Below are 18,698 nucleotides of genomic sequence, written 5' to 3' on the forward strand. Positions count from 1 at the left end.
GTAGTACGATGTCTGTCTGTCTGTCCGTCCGTCTGAAGCTTAAGATCTCGGTAACCACTGAACCGATTGGATTCTACTCTTCAGGGTATATTTCTATTGGTCCTGTGGTGGTTTTAAGCTATTTTCTTGGGGGGTGGGACACCCCCAACCCCCCCCCCCAAAACAAAAATCCCCCCCCATTTTTTTTTTTTTTTTTTGCTGAAGATTTCCTAGATTCTTTAGGTTTTGTAGAAGATTTCCTAGGTTCTTTAGGTTTTGTAGAAGATTTCCTAGGTTCTTTAGGTTTTGTAGAAGATTTCCTTGGTCCTTTAACAAATTTTGCCTTATTTCTTTAATCACCTCTTGGGGCAAAGCCCCTAGAGGATAGGGGTGAAGCCGCTAGTACTATATAACACAATAATTATTACTATACAGAACCCATACATTTTTTAGTATCGATTGGTATTCTCTAGCATACGGGAAAATAGGCTGTAGAATAGTTTATTAAAATAGTAATATTTGATACCCTCTATCGTACGGGAAATTACGCTGTAGAATAGATTATTAAAATAGTAATATTTGATACCCTCTATCGTACGGGAAAATACGCTGGAGTAAAGTTTATTTAATATAGTAATATTTGATATGCTGTAGAGTATCAGACAATACGCAAGAGAATAGTTTATTAAAATAGTAACTATTCATACCTTCTAGGGTACGAATCTGTACTGTAAAGAATAATTGAAACAGACACCAATCGTGCACACCTCTCATGGAAGTGTTTCAATGCTTGGGCGTTTTAGACAAAGATGCAAAGTTACTATTTATGCCCAGATTTATAGTTTTGATTTTTGTAATTATGGCTGACCATAGTTTTTATTTTTAAGGATCATGTTTAGCCCTAAACATCTTTAAAGTCATTTTTTTACTAAATTTACATTTAAATTAATGTTTTATGTCTCTGCTTGGTATGTTTGTTGATATAATAAAATGTATATGTACATTTAATAATCATATATTATAAACTGATCTTTCATCCAAAGTAAAACAGTTTCATACTCTGCAGGGTATCAAAAATTATGATAGAGGGTATCAAAAATTGCAAAGGAGAGTATTAAAAACTTACTTCTACTGTATTGAATTTTATTCCAAAGAGCATATTGTATAATACTCTACAGACAAATACATTATTTAGTACTACATGTTACTTCACAGAACAATAACTAATACTCAATACAGTATTGAAATCTTCCTTGTATCAGAATAAGGTTTTTTTCCTAGAACGTCGGATTGATACTATATTAATGTGAAGAATATATAGTATTATCTGATGCTAAAAAAAAATTATTTTTAACAGTGTACCCCCCCCCCAGCAAAAAAAAAAAAATTTGGATTTTCAATTTTTACCCCTCCCCCAAATAAAAAAAATGCCTCTATGAAATAAAGATTACCCCCCCCCCCCCAAAAAAAAAAAAATATTTTAAAAATTTTACCCCCCCCCCAAATATAAAAGTTTGGACGCCCCTGTATATATGTCCACATACTATTGCTGCGTAAACGGTTTAATTATATGTTCTCTTGAAGAAAGTGTACAAAACTTGATCCATCAGCACCTACGACCTTAAAATACTTATGCATCAACTATTATATCCTAATTTGCATACTGACAGTTCATATAAGGTCAGTTGAATTTGAATTGCCGAATGTGTACACAGTTTCCTCATCATATCTCAATATTTACTACTAGCTAAAAAAAACTTTTAAAAAAATCAAAATTTTAATGTATAAACGATTTATACATTCAAAATTTTAATTTTTCAAATCTTGATTTTATTGGAAGTTTGAAGCTTTTTTAGCTAGTAGGATAAGATGAGTAAACTGAATACACATTCGGCAATTTAAATTCAACTGACCTCATATAAAGCTAATCTACAACCCTTTTTATAAGTACATCCATCTGTCTAGCTGTGACTTTTAAAAGAAAATGTCCGTTGTATGGATTATGTCAGGGAGTAAGGGAGGGGACAATGGATCGAATGTTCAATTTTTAAGAGTCTCAGACTTTGGGTACTGGCTTAAAGGTAATGTACACGAATTCAGCAGGTTCTGACTGACTTTGGGTACTAGCGCATCAATGCCCCGCTAACTAGCTGAGTTAGTTTTGAATATAGCAGACAGAAAAAAATGTTATTAGATGGCTGGTTTTAACAAATATTTTTTCCCAAGAAAATGTAATTTCATGTATAGAAACTCTACTGTGATATTTATGTATTAAACAATCTAAGAACCCCTTGAATTTAGGTGGCAGTTAAAAATATATGAGAAGGGTTGACGAAGTTCTAAACACAATATTTCTAGTGATTAATTACAGAATGTTTACTACATTGTGATGTATTGGTCATTTAATTTTCAAGTAAATGATTTTTTTCTTAGAAGTAATTTAGTTCTAAATAATATTACCATGGCCCCTTTACAATTTCAGTCAAATTTTCTTGATAAATCTGGTTTTAATTGAATTAATTGCCCATTGTCCCCTCCCTTACTCCCTGGGATTATGTAAATACTTAATAATTATTTCTATAATACTTTCTAGCGGCTACGCCCCCTAGAGGCACTATAGGAAGATGGAGTTGAATTCGATAACCTAATTTTTTTCCGATTTCTCTTGGGAGGGTGGTGTTACTCTCCCCCAAAATAGTTATAAACCTTCCCAGGACCTATGATCAGCTACCCTGTAAAGGAGAACCGATTCGGTTCAGCGGTTAGCGAGATCCTTCAGTACAGACAAACATCCTGTTACTTTAGTATAAGGATTCATCTCATGTTATCATAAACAGTCTCCGCGAATTTTAAAATGAATAAATATAAGATTCAAACTGGTATCAATTTTATAATTTTTATTTTAATATTCGTGGAAAATTGTCTGTAATAGAATGCCATATTTGATTTTTAGTATGGCAGAGAACCGGTTCTTTTATTCGGTTTCAAAGCCATTCTGGAAATTACTTTCTCTGTCAAATCCTGGGAATAAAAATTCATTTATAGTCAAGAATAAGGTAAAGTCAAAAAGCGAAATAAATCTAAAATAATAATTAGGGGGTTAAACACAATCCTGTGCCCCCAATTTGTTTTCTCAAATAAGCTGAAAGAAGGGATATACCCTCGTCGCCTATTGTATTTTTATAATTGAGTAGAAAGTTAAAAACTAAATAAAACATACATATCTCACATAACTTTCTTAGAAATTTTAATAAACGATGATTAAACGACACCTATCTGACGTGTAGCTGCGCTACTTACCAACACGATTATTTCTTGTCTGTCTGTCTTTATTATGCATGCATTCAATTTATGGTGCATATGCTAATTTTTTATAAACAAGTAAAATTTCGTTTAACAAGTATGACAGCTATATTCATCAATAAATCATTTTTACACAGGGCACTATAGAAAGATTGGCATTAATATTATTCTATGTTTTCACTGGAGGATTTTTTTCTCTCAATGTTTTTCAGTTCGAAAAAAAGATTGCAGCCTCAATTACAAAAAACTATTTTTTGTTAAGGCAAACATAAAATTTTTTTTTTTTGTAATATTTCCTGTTTAAGTAGATTTTTCTAATAGCAAGAAAATTTTTTACGTTAGAAATTCTATTTTCGGTTTACGTCAAACAGTAAACTAAAAAACAGTGGGTATAAATAGAGAAATCCTCAAAAAAAAGACAGACTAACGGACAAAATTAACTTGTGTGTTAGCTACACATTGCACAACAACTATATTTCATATCATTTATTATTTATTGTACTTTAATCAAAATATAATTGTTCATACACATATTAGATACATAAATAGATTCGGAATCAAGACGTAAATACGAAGAAAGTTATTTTTTTTACTTGAAGATCGCATAACGGCCAAACGGCTGATAGTAAAGCCATAATTCATATATGTTTAGCAACGGCTCAAATAGGGCCTCGAATCATATAATTTAAAGTAGTAACATTTTTGTTTGTCTGGTGATTGTTTGCATACATCTAAACCCATAAGGCAAAAAAGTCCTAAAAATGGAAGAAGGTTTTCTTATTTTAATTGTTTTTGATAAGACATATTTATACTGCATGAGGTAAATATCATTGAAAACCCCCTTTGCACTAAAACATAAAACCTCCTTTACGACAACGTTGAACTTTAAATGAAGATAAAATACGATCGGTACAGCCGTTTTATAAATCTTTAAGGACAAACAAACAGAAACTTACAGCTTCATTGCATAGGATTTCTAGACCAGATTTAAACGAATCTTATGATGAACTAGCTTAGACTTTGTAGCCAGCTGTTAAGTTTGGCAGTCAGAACCTTTTTTAGAGTTACATACAGAATATAATAACTTTCATTGTATTTATGACAAGATCTTTTTTTTATATTAATTTCATCAATTTTTCATCACAGATTCAATATGTTTACATTTTTATTAGATTTCATTCAGTTATATTTATTTATATTTGAGTTGAACAAAGAAAAAATTAGTTAAATAGCATTAAAAAAAATTATATTCTTATTTTGGTGACAAATACCCCCCTAATTTAAATTTCATCTCAAGGGGGACTATCTGGTTTAAGAGCTACTTAAGCAATTTCAGCAGATTTAGGCCTAAGCTTATTAGGAAATTATTTATGTAACTTTGATGTAAACATTGCGTTTGATTGTGTTTAAAATACCAATTTTTAAAATCTTTATTTCATCAACTCTCAGTCATAGACAGTCCCCTTTCTTTCCCACTCTTAAAAATTATTAAATTTCAAATTCTCGTTTTTCTTAACATCTTACCTACTACTTAAATGTTAAAAATACAGATATAATGTTTTCTTTTTTAAATTGATATGGAAATTGCAGAATTTAATTTGTGTTTCAATATTGGAGTTATTTTGAATTTTTTTTGTTTTCTTTGAACGTAGTTATTTGATATAAAACATAGAATAGGCATAAGATATACTTTACTTTTATTGTAAAAATGAAGAAATAATAGAAAAGAACACTAGACAGTAAATTAATCATCCCTTCATAATACAAAAGCTGGTATATATTGATAGTAAGATAAATATTGGGGAAAGAAGGTTTTGTAGATTAATTTAGAGTCACTGTTCTTTCCCCATCACCTTGATAAATACTGAATACTATTGTTCGTTATTGTCTTGGGAGGGAGAGAACAATTATAGATAAAAAATAGTCCTCTATATCCCAAGAATAACATATTTTTAACATATTGGGAAAAAGATTAGCCAGTTTCCTTTCCATCCCTATCCCCTAAAACTTCCACCAAATGTTTTTATTCAAACATAGGCAGAATTTCACACAAATGGAGAATTAATAAAACGGCCAATGATATTTCCAATTATCCCTGCTTATTATAGTAAATATATACTCAAAATTAATAAAACCCCATCAGCTCCAGTAGCTATTCATTTCATGATTAATGTCTGAAATTTCTTATGAAATGAAACATTGATTATGTGTAGAAATGTTGTTAACTCGGCTGCTATTGTAGATAAATGTCAAAAAATGTGTACATTCCTATGAAGATCAACTCTAAATCTCACTATGTACGGATGTGCCATAAATGTAGAAAACTTTGCATTAATACTTGGTAGGGGTCTTCCTAGTCTGTAGATGAATTAACGTAGAACAATCAAATTTATGTAATAATTGTTATGATATTGTGCACGACTTTCTTGTTGCATTCACACAGTTCGAAATCTTTGCCGCGTTCTCTTCTTTGCGCAATTTCTTTTTTCTCTCCTTCCAAGATTTGAATGTGTGCCTGTTCACTGGGTAACTAGTCATCGCGTAGCTCTTTAGGTTGGCCTAAATTACAGATATAAGTTAGGTATACAATATTGTCTTATTTGCACATGTATAGGGATGAGATACAACAGTAGCATGTAAAGGAATGTTTTTGGTATGAGATCCACATCTTTATACTAGATGGATAATCAGATATCCTACCCAAATTTCTAACTGGGGCTTACAATTGATACTCAAATTTTCAAAATTGAAGAAAAAATTTGAGAGGAATTTACCAAAAATCAGGGTTGGCAATCCGCCCAATTTTTAGGTCGGATTCGGATTCTTACAAAAATCCGCCCAAAATAAAAGCTGATCAATCCGTGGATTTCTGATTCTTTTTTTTTGCGGATAGCGGATTCTAGCAATATTTTTAAAATGTCTATTTTATAAAAAAAAATCTAGATCCTACAGCGGCCATTTTTTAAACCTTACCTAACCTAAAACAAGCATGAAAAGCTACTATGAAAATAAAATACAAAATTTTTTGGATGCTATCCATCATTTTACTTGTAGTAAAGAAACAATAAAATAATTTTTAGGATTTTGCCTAGGTACTAAAATTTAAATACATTTTTTAAAGTGCTTCAAAAAATTAACAATTGAAATCCACAGCCCTACTGCAGTTCTCGGTAAAATAATGCTGGTAACGAATATTGCCAAAAATCTATGAATTTTAAAGGCTGTTAGCTGCCAAACTACTGAACGTACAGATCATACCCACACACCATTTTAAGCGGTATAAGAAGGCCTACAAATAATCTGGAATAGCAAAGATCCAATGATACACAGGGAAAGCTTCACTGAATAAAAAACGCGTAAAATAGGCCTTTTTCGCGCATTTTTCTGCACTGCGAGATAAGGGGGGGGGGGGGAATGACATCTGATCTCAAACCGTGAGCAAAATGGTCTAAATATTGAGCTAGACCCTTCAAACTTGGTATATAAGCCTAGTCCTATAGGTATTACATCTAAATGGCAAAAAAATCCAAAAATACTTATTTTTAGGTTAGGTTAGGTAAGAAAAACCTAAACTAGAAACTTACTTATTCTTTTTGTTTTTTTTTCCTTGAATAAACTGTGTCTATTAATGAGGACATTATTTTAGATAATCCAGCAAGTTGGGGACCGCCCCCAGCGGGCTAGGTGGGTGGCCCACAGGTGTAGTACATTTTTTTCTAAAGTATGTGTTGTCATACAATTATACAATTATAGGTTTTTTAGGTCAAGAAACTCAAATTCGGAGCTATTTTAAGCATTAGACTGACCTAAGGCTAACCCCTGCGGATTATATTATATCATCCTTATACTAAAGTAACAGGATGTCTGTGTGTTTGTACCGAAGGAACTCGCTAACCGCTGAACCGATCGGGTTCTCCTTAACAGGGTAGCTTCTCATAGGTCCTGGGAAGGTTTATAACTATTTTCTTGGGGGGTCGGACACCCCCAACTCCTTCCCCCCAATTTTTTTTATATTTTTCTATTTTTTTAAACTAAAATAAGAAAGGAGGGGGAAGGGCACCCCCCCCCCAAAAAAAATTTTCACCCCCCAAAAAATTTTTTTTTACTTTTCTTTAAAATCTAATATTAAAAATTGGGTTAGAGGCCTCTAGGGGCGTAGCCGCTAGTTTTAAATAAAATCCTCATTAATAGACACAGTTTATTAAAAAAAAACCTATAAAAATATAAGTAAGTTTCTAGGTTAGGTTAGGTAAATGCTCTTAAGCCCTGCAGAAAACCAACCTAGCCCGGGGGGGTTAGCTTCAGGTTAGTTTAATGCTAATTTTCGCTCAGAATTTGAATTCCTTGACCTAAAAAACCTATATTTTGATATATACCTAACAAGATATATATATTGGGAAAAATACACTTAACCCTTGCGGGCCACCTACCTAGCCCCCTGGGGTCGGTCCCCAACTTGCTGGATCATCTTAATAAAGTCTTCATTAATAGACACAGTTTATTCAAGAAAAAACCTGTAAAAATATAAGGAAGTTTCTAGGTTAGGTTAGGTAAATGGTCTTAAGCCCTGCTGGAAACCAACCTTGTCCGGGGGGGGGGGGGTTAGCTTCAGGTTAGTCTAATGCTAATTTTCGCTCAGAATTTGAGTTCCTTGACATAAAAAACCTATATTTTGATATATAACAAGATATATATTGGAAAAAATGCACTTAACCCCTGCGGGAAACCAACCTAGCCCGCTGGGGCTAGCTTCAGATTAGTCTAATGCTTATTTTAGCTCCGAATTTGAGTTCCTTGACCTAAAAAACCTATAATTTGATGTGTCACAACATTATATTGGAAAAAATGCACTTAAACCTTGCGGGCCACCCACCTAGCCCCCTGGGGTCGGTCCCCAACTTGCTAAATCATCTTAAATAATGTCCTTATGAATAGATACAGTGTATTTAAGTTAAAACCCTAAGAAAAAACAATTTAAGGTAAGTTTCCACATCAATATAGACCAAAAAAAGCCTAAAAACCCCATTTCCGCAGGGTTTTTCTTAGGCTTATATACCAAGTTTGAAGGGTCTAGCTTTTTTCTTTCTGTAGCCCATTTTTCTTATTCATCCGTTACATCATCATTACTGGCCAGATTGAGAAATCTGGCTGCTTCCAGAGGGTGGGTCCAGAGGTCTCTGACAGTGAGGGTGGTAGGGTTCTCCAGACAATTAAACAGGTGGTTGGTTGTGTGAGTTGCAGGGCAGTTGGGGCAGGTGTCGTCAATAGAATTGTCAATTCTTGCTCTGTAGCTGTTAAGAAAGCTACTATAGCCGGAACGTAATTGAGCAAGTGTGCTTCTGGTTATTCTAGGTAGAACCCTTTCAGTAGCGTTTATGGGGGGAGGGGGGGCATTGAGAACTTTGCTGTTGGCCATGTTGTTTAGCATGTCTCGGACAGAGGTGGTGTGGATATGCTTCAGTCTCCTCTTGTAGGCATTGGAGGAGAGGTTTGGGGTGGATAAGTCCTTTATTTCCCTGCCAAATTTGGAGGTCAATGTTTCCTTCATCTGGCGGGCGGGGGGGCGAGCATTTAGATTCGTAGGGTTAGGGTGGTCCTGTTTCTGTGTAGAGAGTAGGTACTGTTTGCTGAGCATTTCACAGTGCTGTCTGACTTTCATTAGCTTGGTTTCATGATGTTAGTGATCTATGTCAGACATTAGATGACAGCCTGTGGCGGTGCGCAGCGCGGAGTTTTGAGCCGCCTGGAGTCTTTTCCAATTAGTTTCACTTAAGGAGGGGGTCCAAATTGGAGCACAGTAGTTAAGTGTAGCTTGTCCGATGGCCTTGTAGGTGTTGGTAATTACTTCCTTCTCCTTGCCCCAGTTGGTGCCAGTCAGTGCTTTCAGGATGTTGTTCTTAGACTGTAGCTTAGTTTTCATATCTGAAGCATGCTGGTTAAAGGAGAGGAGGCCATCAAAAGTGACCCCAAGAAATTTGGGTTTCTTGATGGTCGGGACAGTTTCACCATTGATTTTCACATCCAGTGTTAGATTTACCTCATATGAAGCAGTTGTGAAAAGAGTAGCTGATGACTTGGCAGGTGAAATAAAAAGATTGCGGCTCTTAAACCAGGTGTCAAGCGTATCGAGATATTGGTTGATCTCTTTCACCACGGTGTCGATAACAGGTCCAGAATTTAAAATGTTGGAATCATCAGCATAAGATACCAATTTTATGTCGCCAGGTGGTAAGGGCATGGAAGACATATAAAGGTTGAACAAAACAGGAGATAAAACTCCGCCTTTTGGTACCCCTTGCTTGACTTTCCTAAATGTTGATCTAGAGTTTCTAAATTCAACATATGTCTGTCTGCCTCGAAGATAACCACAGAGAAAGCGTTTGACATAGTCATTTAGAGGAAGGTTGTTGATGTCCTCTAGAAGAAGCTGATGGTCCACGGTGTCAAATGCTTTGGACAGGTCAATTGCTACAGAGACTGTGCGGCTGACGGGTTTCTTCCGGTTAAGTCCTGAGTTGATGTGGTTCAAAATGCTGTGGAGGGCTGTGGTGGTCGATCTGTTCTTTCTAAATCCATGCTGGTGGTCAGCAAGCTGAACAGCAGCATTGACAAGTGGTAAAAGAAGAGCTTCCAATGTTTTAGCTGCGGGGGAGAGAAGAGAGACGGGGCAGTAGCTGGGGCCTTTATCTGCAGGTTTGCCGGGTTTTAGTAAGGGGATGATCTTGGCTGTCTTCCAGATTGTGGGGACCTTGGAGGTCTTGATGCAGACATTAAAGATGTTAGTGAGGTATCTAATCCCATTTGGTCCGAGGTGTTTAAGCATGATTGGAGACAGGCCGTCAGGACCAAGTGCTTTGGAGCTCTTGGCCTTCTTGATGGCTTCCAAGGTCTGGGCAGGGGTGAAAACAGGTGCTTGGTCCTTAGCCTTGCGTTTCATTCTTCGCAGAATATTACGTAGGGCTTGCTGGGGCTTCTTGTCTGTATTGGGAGTATATTGTTTGTTGAAGTTAGTGGCCAGTTTCTTGGGATGGTTGATGGTTTTATTGTTGAACGAGATGCCCTGGTTCTCAGGTTGCCTGGGGTTGTTGCCAAGTCCTTTGATGGTGCTCCATAATTTCTTAGAACCAGGTAGACAGCTGTCAAGGTGTTCAGTCCATTTTTGTTTTCTATGATCTCTGATTTTTTGGTTGATGTTGTTGTTAAGATCATTCAGTCTGTCGTCATTAGGGTTGTTTCTTCTAATCTCGTCTCTCTCATCAATAAGTCTCACTGCTTCTGTGGGAAGGGCATTGTAAGTTTTAGGAATTCTACCAGCTGGGATGGATTTTTTGGAGGCTTTAAGAAGGATGTTTCTGAAGAATTTTTCTGCTTTGTGGACGTCTGTGACATTTCTGGCATTTGCAAAGGATTGTTCAGTTAAAGTTGTGAATTCTTCCCAGTTGGCTTTTGAAAAATTCATGAAGGTAAAGTGCTTGGAGTTGAATTTTGTGAAGTTAGCAGTTAGGCTTATTGAGATCGGCAGATGGTCTGAGCTAAGTTTATTCTCGATTCTCCAGGTGCTGGTGGGAATGAGGTTTGGGGAGGCAAGGCTGATGTCAGGTGCTGTAGAGGCTGTGTTGGTGACTCTTGTAGGTAAGTCTTCATTTATGATTCCATAGCTGTTGTTAGAGATGGTGTCGGCTAGGAGTCGGCCTCTGGCATCAGGGTTGGCCTCTGAATGCCAGAGTTCATGGTGAGCATTTACATCCCCAAGTATGTAGTAAGATTCACCAAGTCCCTCATGAAGATGGTTAAGAGGGGGGGTGTATTGTGGGCTACAGCTGCTCTGTGGAGGTATATACACATTTCTGATAGAAAGGTTGTTGTCTTTGCCAGGTATGCAGATGGTGAGGGATTCGAGGTGTGGATCTTGTTGAAGAATGGCAGGTTCAGGAACAAGATTGAAATTAACATCCTTGTGGACTAGAAAGCCTAGGCCACCGCCTTTGTTCACACCTCTATCTTTTCTCACAAATGTGTAGTTTGGAGTGTTTCTTAGCTTAGATCTGTCGGTAAGTTTAGTTTCCTGAAGGGCTGCAATGAGGAAGTTTCCTTTCTCTAGGGCATGTAGCAACTCGTCGAGTTTACCAGTGAATCCATTGATGTTGTGTTGGTAAATCTTCAGGTTGTGGCCTTGATGGTTGTGGGTGGGAGGGGGGTTACGAGAGGGAGGGGGGTCCCGAGGACGGGCACGTGGGGGAGGGGGGACATGAGGGGGTCCATTTGGGGAGGGGGGGTCCCGTGGGGGGACGCGGGGGGGAGGGGGGTTCCGAGGGGGGACACGGGGGGGAGGGGGGTCCCGAGGGGGGACACGGGGGGGAGGGGGGTCCCGAGGGGGGACACGAGGGGAGAGGGGGTCTCGGGGGGGTTTGTTGGGGGTGGGGGGACAGGGGGGCTCTTTCTGGTGGCGCAGCATGGTCCAGTCCAAGATTTTAATTTGGATCTCTGTTTGGTAGATTTTAGGCCAGAGCATTTGACATGGAGCCATTCTTGACATGAAGAGCATTGGACAGCATAGGGTGTTAAGTTACTGTTGCATATGATACAGGGCCAATGGTTTGGGCCAGGATTTTGCTCTATACCAGCTCTGATTAAGAGAAGCCGAATAAGACAGGCTGGAGTTGTCTTATTCTTTGTCGGGCAAGCTAAAAACTCGAGTTAGCAGAGTGAACCTCTTTGTCAATGTTGTTAAAAAACCTCTGGAAGGTTGTTGATGATGTGTTGGTAAGATAAGTTGGGAGATTGTTGTCGTTGGCTCTTGGCTTCTCTGCTGCTGCTGGTGGTGTTGCTGCTGCTGATGAAGGTAGATACACAGCGTAGATGTGGCCAACATGGTATCCAAGGGTCTAGCTCAATATATAGACCATTTTGCTCACGGATTAAGAATAGATGTCATTACGCCCCCCCCCCCCCCCCCCTATGCATTATTGATTTATGGCTATTCCAGATTATTTGTAGGCCTTCTTATGCCGCTTAAAATAGTGTTCGGGCATGATCTGTACGTTCAGCCGTTTAACAGCTAGCAGCCTTTAAAATTAATAGAATTTGGCAATATTCGTTACCAGCAATATTTTACCGTGAAATGCATAGATCTATATCCGCAATTTGAATTGCTGATTCGGATTCTGGGTCCAAAAATTGTTAAAAATTTAACGGATTACGGATTCAGATTGCTAACCCTATTAAAATATCACATATTACCTTAACTCCTTCGGGAAGGGGAAGTTTATCTATGCCATACACATTTGTGTTGTTAACAATGGCGTGACAACACATTTCATGCAGGCTCAGCACTCGGTTACCCCGCCATAGGCGCTCCATACCGTTACGTTTTAACGCCATTCGGCACAGCTCCTAAAAAAATATTTATTTATTTATTATTGACATTGAGTTTAGGTACCTAACTAAAACTACAATTGGGAAATTTAGATAAAATTAATCATTGCACGACGTTTTTTGCACTTTTGTTTGTGGATGATGTGTCTGTTTTAAAAAAAAACTGCGACAAGATGCATTAATAACGGACCGTCGTACAAACAAACCTAGATTACATATCATATATTAGCAGCGCTGCAATAAATAATAACATATATATATTTTTTACCTGAAAACTTTCAGTGATGTTGAAGTTGACTAAAGGTGAAATTTCATAGAATCCCATGTTATGCTTTTGAGCATACGTTTCGGCCTCCAAAGGATCAACCTAAAATAAAATAGCAATGCCTTTACTGACAAAATGAGAATTAAACAGATTGTTATAATTTTTATTAGACAGCTGGGAAAAACATTTTATTAGGGTATGGAATAGGGTTGGCAATCGGAATCCGGAATCCGCCCAACTTTAAGCCGATTTTGGAATCCGAATCCGGAATCCGTATTTTAATAGCGGAATCGGATTCTTAATTGGTAGGCTAAAATTAGCGTCTTGAGTTTTTTCTTTCAACTCCGCCTTTTTGAAGGCAAAGATTATCGTCATTATATACCTATGTATAATATATTTTTTAATCTGGTTCAATTCTCGGAAATGAATTATAGAGAACACCAAGAACATTAATTTTAGGACATATGTAGCACTTATTTTTTTTAATTTAAAAAAAGCCTTTTAAAATATTGCTAAAATCCGGAATCTGAATCTAGAATCCGCAAAAATAAGAATCCGGAATCCGCCTTTTTTTGAAGGATTATTGTAAGAATCCAATGAATCTGTCACAATATCCACGTATTCTGTATCCATTAATGGCCCGCCCCCCTTTAAAAAAAAATTAAACTAAATAAATACCTGTCTCTTGAATGCCAAATGAAGTCTGTTTCCCACTAATACCTAAAACAGTAATCATATAATATTTATCATACAATCGCATAAAAGTGTATAGACAAACGGACCAATGAGGGTGGTTTGTAGAGTAACTTTGCATCACAAAAAATGCAAAGGGGTAGTTTCACGAAATGCATTTGAACTTAATTTAGTGAACCGCATGTTTTTTGCTAGTTAATGGGTTTAACTATATTTATATGGCATATATTTGAAAGAATTTCAATTTTCTACCACGTAGTTTTGAATCAATATCAAGACTTGAAAATCGTCTGATAGTGATATATGCAATTTAAAAAGACGATTTTCAAGTCTTGATATTTTAAAAACTACGTGGTAGAAAATTGAAATTCTTTCAAATATTTGCCATATAAATGTAGTTTAACTATTTAACCAGGATAAAATTTGCGGTTCACTAAATCACCTAAGTTCAAATGCCTTTCGTGAAACTACCCCTTTGCTAACAATAAAGAGAAGTTTAAAGTTATCATTAAAAATGATTCAAATCCATAGAACATTTCTAACAATGATTGGATACCTTGGGTATACCAGGGGCATGTTCCTCCACCTCTCTGACCCATCTATCAATTCCCTCAAAGCTCCATCTGTTAGTGATATCATACACTAACAATATTCCCTGCGCACCCCGAGAATAACTCCTAAAAATATAATAAAACAAGATTATTATTTTTCTTTATGTATAGACTAAAAGAAAAATTTTTTAAAAGATGAACTTTGGCTAAAATAACCATTTTTTGAGTGGGTTTGTATCTAGATATCCTTCTACTTTTCACATACAATAGACAAACCTCCGATTAGAAATCAATTATAAGCCAAAGCAACAAACTTTTTAGAGATCATCGTTTTTAGGTCCTTAAAACATAGGTAAAGAGATTAAGAGTCCTCTTTAAATCTAAAATGAAGCTTACCTGATAATTGTACAAAATCTGCCCTGTCCTGAGGTGTCCCAGATGTGTAGTTTAACCTTCTTGCCATCAATGAGAATGATTGTTGTCTTGTATGCCGCCCCACCTGTACTTGTGTAAGGTGAGTCCATGGATCCATCCTCCATACCTTGCAAAAGAAATGTTTCTTTAGAAATGCTCAGGGGTGTATTTTCTGCACAAGAATTTTTTTCCCCGGCTGAAAAATAATTCATTTACCCCCCCCCCCCCCCCCTAGTTTTTCCCCCCAAGGAGTGCAAAAAATGGAAAAATGTTTTCATTACTCTTTATTTTATTCATACCCCCCCCCCCCCTAGAAGCTACCCTGTTAAGGAGAACCCGATCGGTTCAGCGGTTAGCGAGATCCTTCGGTACAAACAAACACACACACAGACACAAACATCCTGTTACTTTATTATAAGGATTTTCCTATGTGTGGAGGTTGTCGTCCTTGTTTCTTCAAGACACAGAAAATCATGTTCAAAATCCATAAAAAAGAGAGAAAAGTCTTCACAAACGTTTTTAGTATGATGGAGAGCTTGGCAAATAATAATTCAATTGTAAATACCTGTTATTATTTCTTGTTTACCAACGTCACTATCACCAACAAGTAACACCTAAAAATAGAAACAGTTTAAATATGTCCAAAAAAGCGCAGCAAAAAAAAAACAAGAATCCAATTTGATTTGAATGACAAATTTGCAAAGAATTTTATTTTGTGTGTGTGCTTTATTTATGTTTAAGGAACAGTAGGGAGAAAGCTAGGTTAGTACAAGGCTAGACAAAAGGGATTTCAGTCATCAACTAATTGGTTTGTGGAATCATAGACGTCCAAGGTTGGGGGTAAAGGAGTGTTTAACCCCCTCAAATCAAAAAGCTTGGAAGTCCCTGCATGTGATACCACTGATGGAAATAAAAAAAAACCAAAAAAATACGGTAACTGGTAAAAAAGACATGGCAATGTATAACTTTCAACGAAAATAATCATGACATAAATGTTAAAATCTTTTACTAACCTTTAACAAGTAATCATATGATTTAGAGCCAGCAGCTGATAAAGCCGCCGGCAGTGATAAAGGAGCAGCCGAGGCCGCCGCTGCTGACGGCTGCCAGCTGTCGTCGGAGCCGCCAGGAATAGATTCTGTTGACCGCCCAGTTACAGAACTTCTGTCCCGCGATGGTATTGAACTATGGCCACTAAAATAAAAAAAATCTAATAATTTTTACAAACGTCCCACAAGCTATATTATAACATCGTAGGCATCGATGTTTTTCCTTTACAGTTGGAGCATAAAATCATAATGAATTCTGAGTCTTGATAAAGGAACAACATAGAAGAAGGCTTTCATATAATAACCAATTGTGTTCCCCCCCCCCCTTCTTTAAAATTACAGTTAACCAACCCATTGGTTGCAACGTCTTTTTTATAACTCAACCTCATCAAGGTAGTAAGCGAAAAATACTCTACCTGTTTAAAAAAGGTGAAGTTGGGGTTCCATTTGGTTTTAACCTTCCCAATCTTCCTGTTGTATCTGTTTGTAAATATTACTAATGATTTCTCAATACCAGATAACTCATCACACACACAGACACCCCACATAGAACATTCAATAATGAAGTTAGCGCAGCTACCTTATAATATTACTAGCTGCTGCGCCCCTAGCATCTAGGGGCTCTATATTCGAAGGAAAAGAAAAATAGCCTAAAACCCTACACAGACTAATTTTTAAAAAATCAAATGGCCAAAAACCATCTCAGAGCCTAAAAGAGGCTTCACTGTAAAGAAGAACCATATCGGTTCAGCGGTGAGCGAGATCCTTCGCTACAGACAAAAAAAAGCTTATTACTTTATATTATAGGATAAGAATATATGTACGACTACGTCAACAGTCGCAAATTCGTAGAGTATAAAATTACTTAACCGGCAACACTTTTCAGCAGAAATAGTCTATTCTTTACTATTGCATTATTACATAAGTCATTTAAATATATGATTTCATCCATATGTCCTTCGTCAATGCGTTACTGTAAATATGATTTTCTTTGCTACAATTAAACATTTGTGTCTAAATTTTCATGTTGCTGTTAGATAACATTTATAACGTATGTTCTTTTCATATATCTTGAAGTATAAAATTAGTGAGTTTACACGGATGCGCTAATTGTAAACAACTTTATTTGTTAGGTACAGAAATATTTTTAAAATTATTAATCATTAATCCCTGAATAAATTCTGGGTCTGGTTGAATTTGAAGAGGTTGTAGTTTGAGTCAGGGGCGTGGACCTCCTCCCCCCGCATCCACTTGTGTACAGGGCTGCACCACTAGACCCCTCGGGGGGCTGGGGGCTGGTGGGGGCAGTCGAGAATGGTGATAAACGCAAATTCATCGCACTACCAGTGTCTAAAAACAATCATAATGTAAAAACATATAAAGATAGGTTTTTTTCTATTAACTAATAATTTGGCGTCTGTCCACGATGATTTTTTTTCTAATTTAATATCCAAAACGGCTTGTCTTAATAATTGGTCTTTTTCGCGCATTCACGTGCGCTGCTAGAATCGTTTCTAGCATCATTTACGATGAACTGCAGCTGATCCCTATACATACCTAAATCTTCGTCTGTCCTGTCAAATTTCTCAGGAGTGAAGAGTAAAGACTCGGATGGCAGGAAAGTGGAATCGTCCAAAAGTTCGTCCGATGAAGATTCGGTAATGTTCAACAATTCGCCGGATTGATCTAAAATAAAATATTATGTTTTTATAAATATTATTAAGAAGCGCGTGAAGTTTTAAGGGTGTAAGACAAGAGAGCTTGGGCTAATCCTCCCTACCTATTCATTTTCAGCCAACAACCCAAATTTTTCGCACAATTTTAAGAGCAGATGTTTCTACAACAAGCGAGCATGCGTTGCGTAAATGTACCAAAGAAAGTCTAACCCGCAGTTCAAATACGATAAAAGACAAATAGGGTTGTTTTAAGTTAAAAGTATATTTTGACTTAGAAAAAAAAATTACCTGTTTCCTGTGCAAAAAGAGAATCATTAGACATGTGGCAAAAACTTCGATCACTCTTTTTATCATCCCCCTCTTTTGATAGTAACTCAAACTTTTTAGGAATAATATCCTTAACTGTGGTATTTTTATTTATATCACTTTTATTGTCTAAATTCTGAGAATCATCGATAAACTTAAGGTCAGGCACTTTATTGTTTAATTCTATTTTATTTGTTGCAGATTTATCAATAAATATTGTTGGATTTTCTGTTGTAATTGAATATTTTTCATTATCAAGTATGGCAATTTTTGTATCACATGATTTGGGCTGCAGATTATTGCAGGTCAAGGCATTCTCCTTCTCCGGATTTGTTTTATCTGTATTATCTATTAGTAAATAATATTTGATTTATTTATAAAAGATTACCTACTCATACACAAAACGTATGAACAGCTAGTTAAAAGTGCTTAAACATTTAAATATTCACAGAAAGTCTAAAAATCTGAGCATGTTAATGTCATCTAATTAATTTCAATCCTAGAATAAATATTCTTCAAACGATGAGGTATAAAAAAAGATCTAAGTAAATCTATACTAGTAGCTGTTACCCATGTATATAAAGGCTTAAAGTGTATCTGGCCTTTTAAGATCACAATAAACAAATCAAATATAAATTCCTTGGATAGAAATAGTTGATTTCACGAGATCATTATGAGTTTGCTTTTCTGTTGGGGCAATAGAACATGTCACTACTTCCATATTTGTAGGTATTGACAGGGTGACATCAGTAATTGTGTCGTTTAGATTTTCAACACAAGTAGTAGTTTGTCCGCTTGCAGTGTATTCCTTGCTATTTGCGTCTTCACTGATAGGGTCATTTAATTCATCACTACTTAGAAGCATCAGTTCTTTGGCCTTTAAAGGATTTTTCAAAGGTTCTCCTACTTGTACAATATTTTCACCATTTAATGAACTATCACTTTTACAACTAATTTCATGATTAACATGTTCATTTTTATCACTGTTTGAATTTTTATTGCTATTATTAATCATTTCATTTGATAATAGATTCAAATTCTTCTCGGTTCTATCCTTTAAATCCCTTTTCTCTTCTGAGTTTGACAT

At 36.3% G+C, this 18,698-nt stretch overlaps 1 protein-coding gene and 1 long non-coding RNA gene across 2 annotated transcripts; both read right to left on the reverse strand.

Annotated features, from left to right (window-relative positions):
• Positions 1-3,757: 3,757 nt before the first annotated feature.
• Positions 3,758-4,759, reverse strand: LOC145329889 (uncharacterized). Its single transcript, XR_013883164.1, has 2 exons — positions 4,336-4,759; positions 3,758-3,901 (listed from the first exon to the last, which is right to left on the reverse strand). It is a non-coding gene; the product is annotated as an uncharacterized LOC145329889 (long non-coding RNA).
• Positions 4,760-5,620: 861 nt separating this feature from the next.
• Rab40 (RAS oncogene family member Rab40) lies at positions 5,621-17,955 on the reverse strand. The gene is made up of 12 exons (XM_080174337.1): positions 17,594-17,955; positions 17,187-17,315; positions 16,800-16,979; positions 16,046-16,109; positions 15,594-15,774; positions 15,146-15,194; positions 14,563-14,707; positions 14,172-14,292; positions 13,601-13,642; positions 12,926-13,024; positions 12,523-12,675; positions 5,621-5,841 (listed from the first exon to the last, which is right to left on the reverse strand). Exons 1-12 carry the CDS (start codon positions 17,625-17,627, stop codon positions 5,686-5,688), a joined length of 1,353 nt encoding a protein of 450 aa, XP_080030463.1. The 5' UTR covers positions 17,628-17,955; the 3' UTR covers positions 5,621-5,685.
• Positions 17,956-18,698: the final 743 nt, after the last annotated feature.

This window comes from Acartia tonsa, chromosome 10, assembly GCF_053477335.1.
Source record: "Acartia tonsa isolate MP-2025a chromosome 10, ASM5347733v1, whole genome shotgun sequence".
Lineage (NCBI taxonomy): Eukaryota > Metazoa > Arthropoda > Copepoda > Calanoida > Acartiidae > Acartia > Acartia tonsa.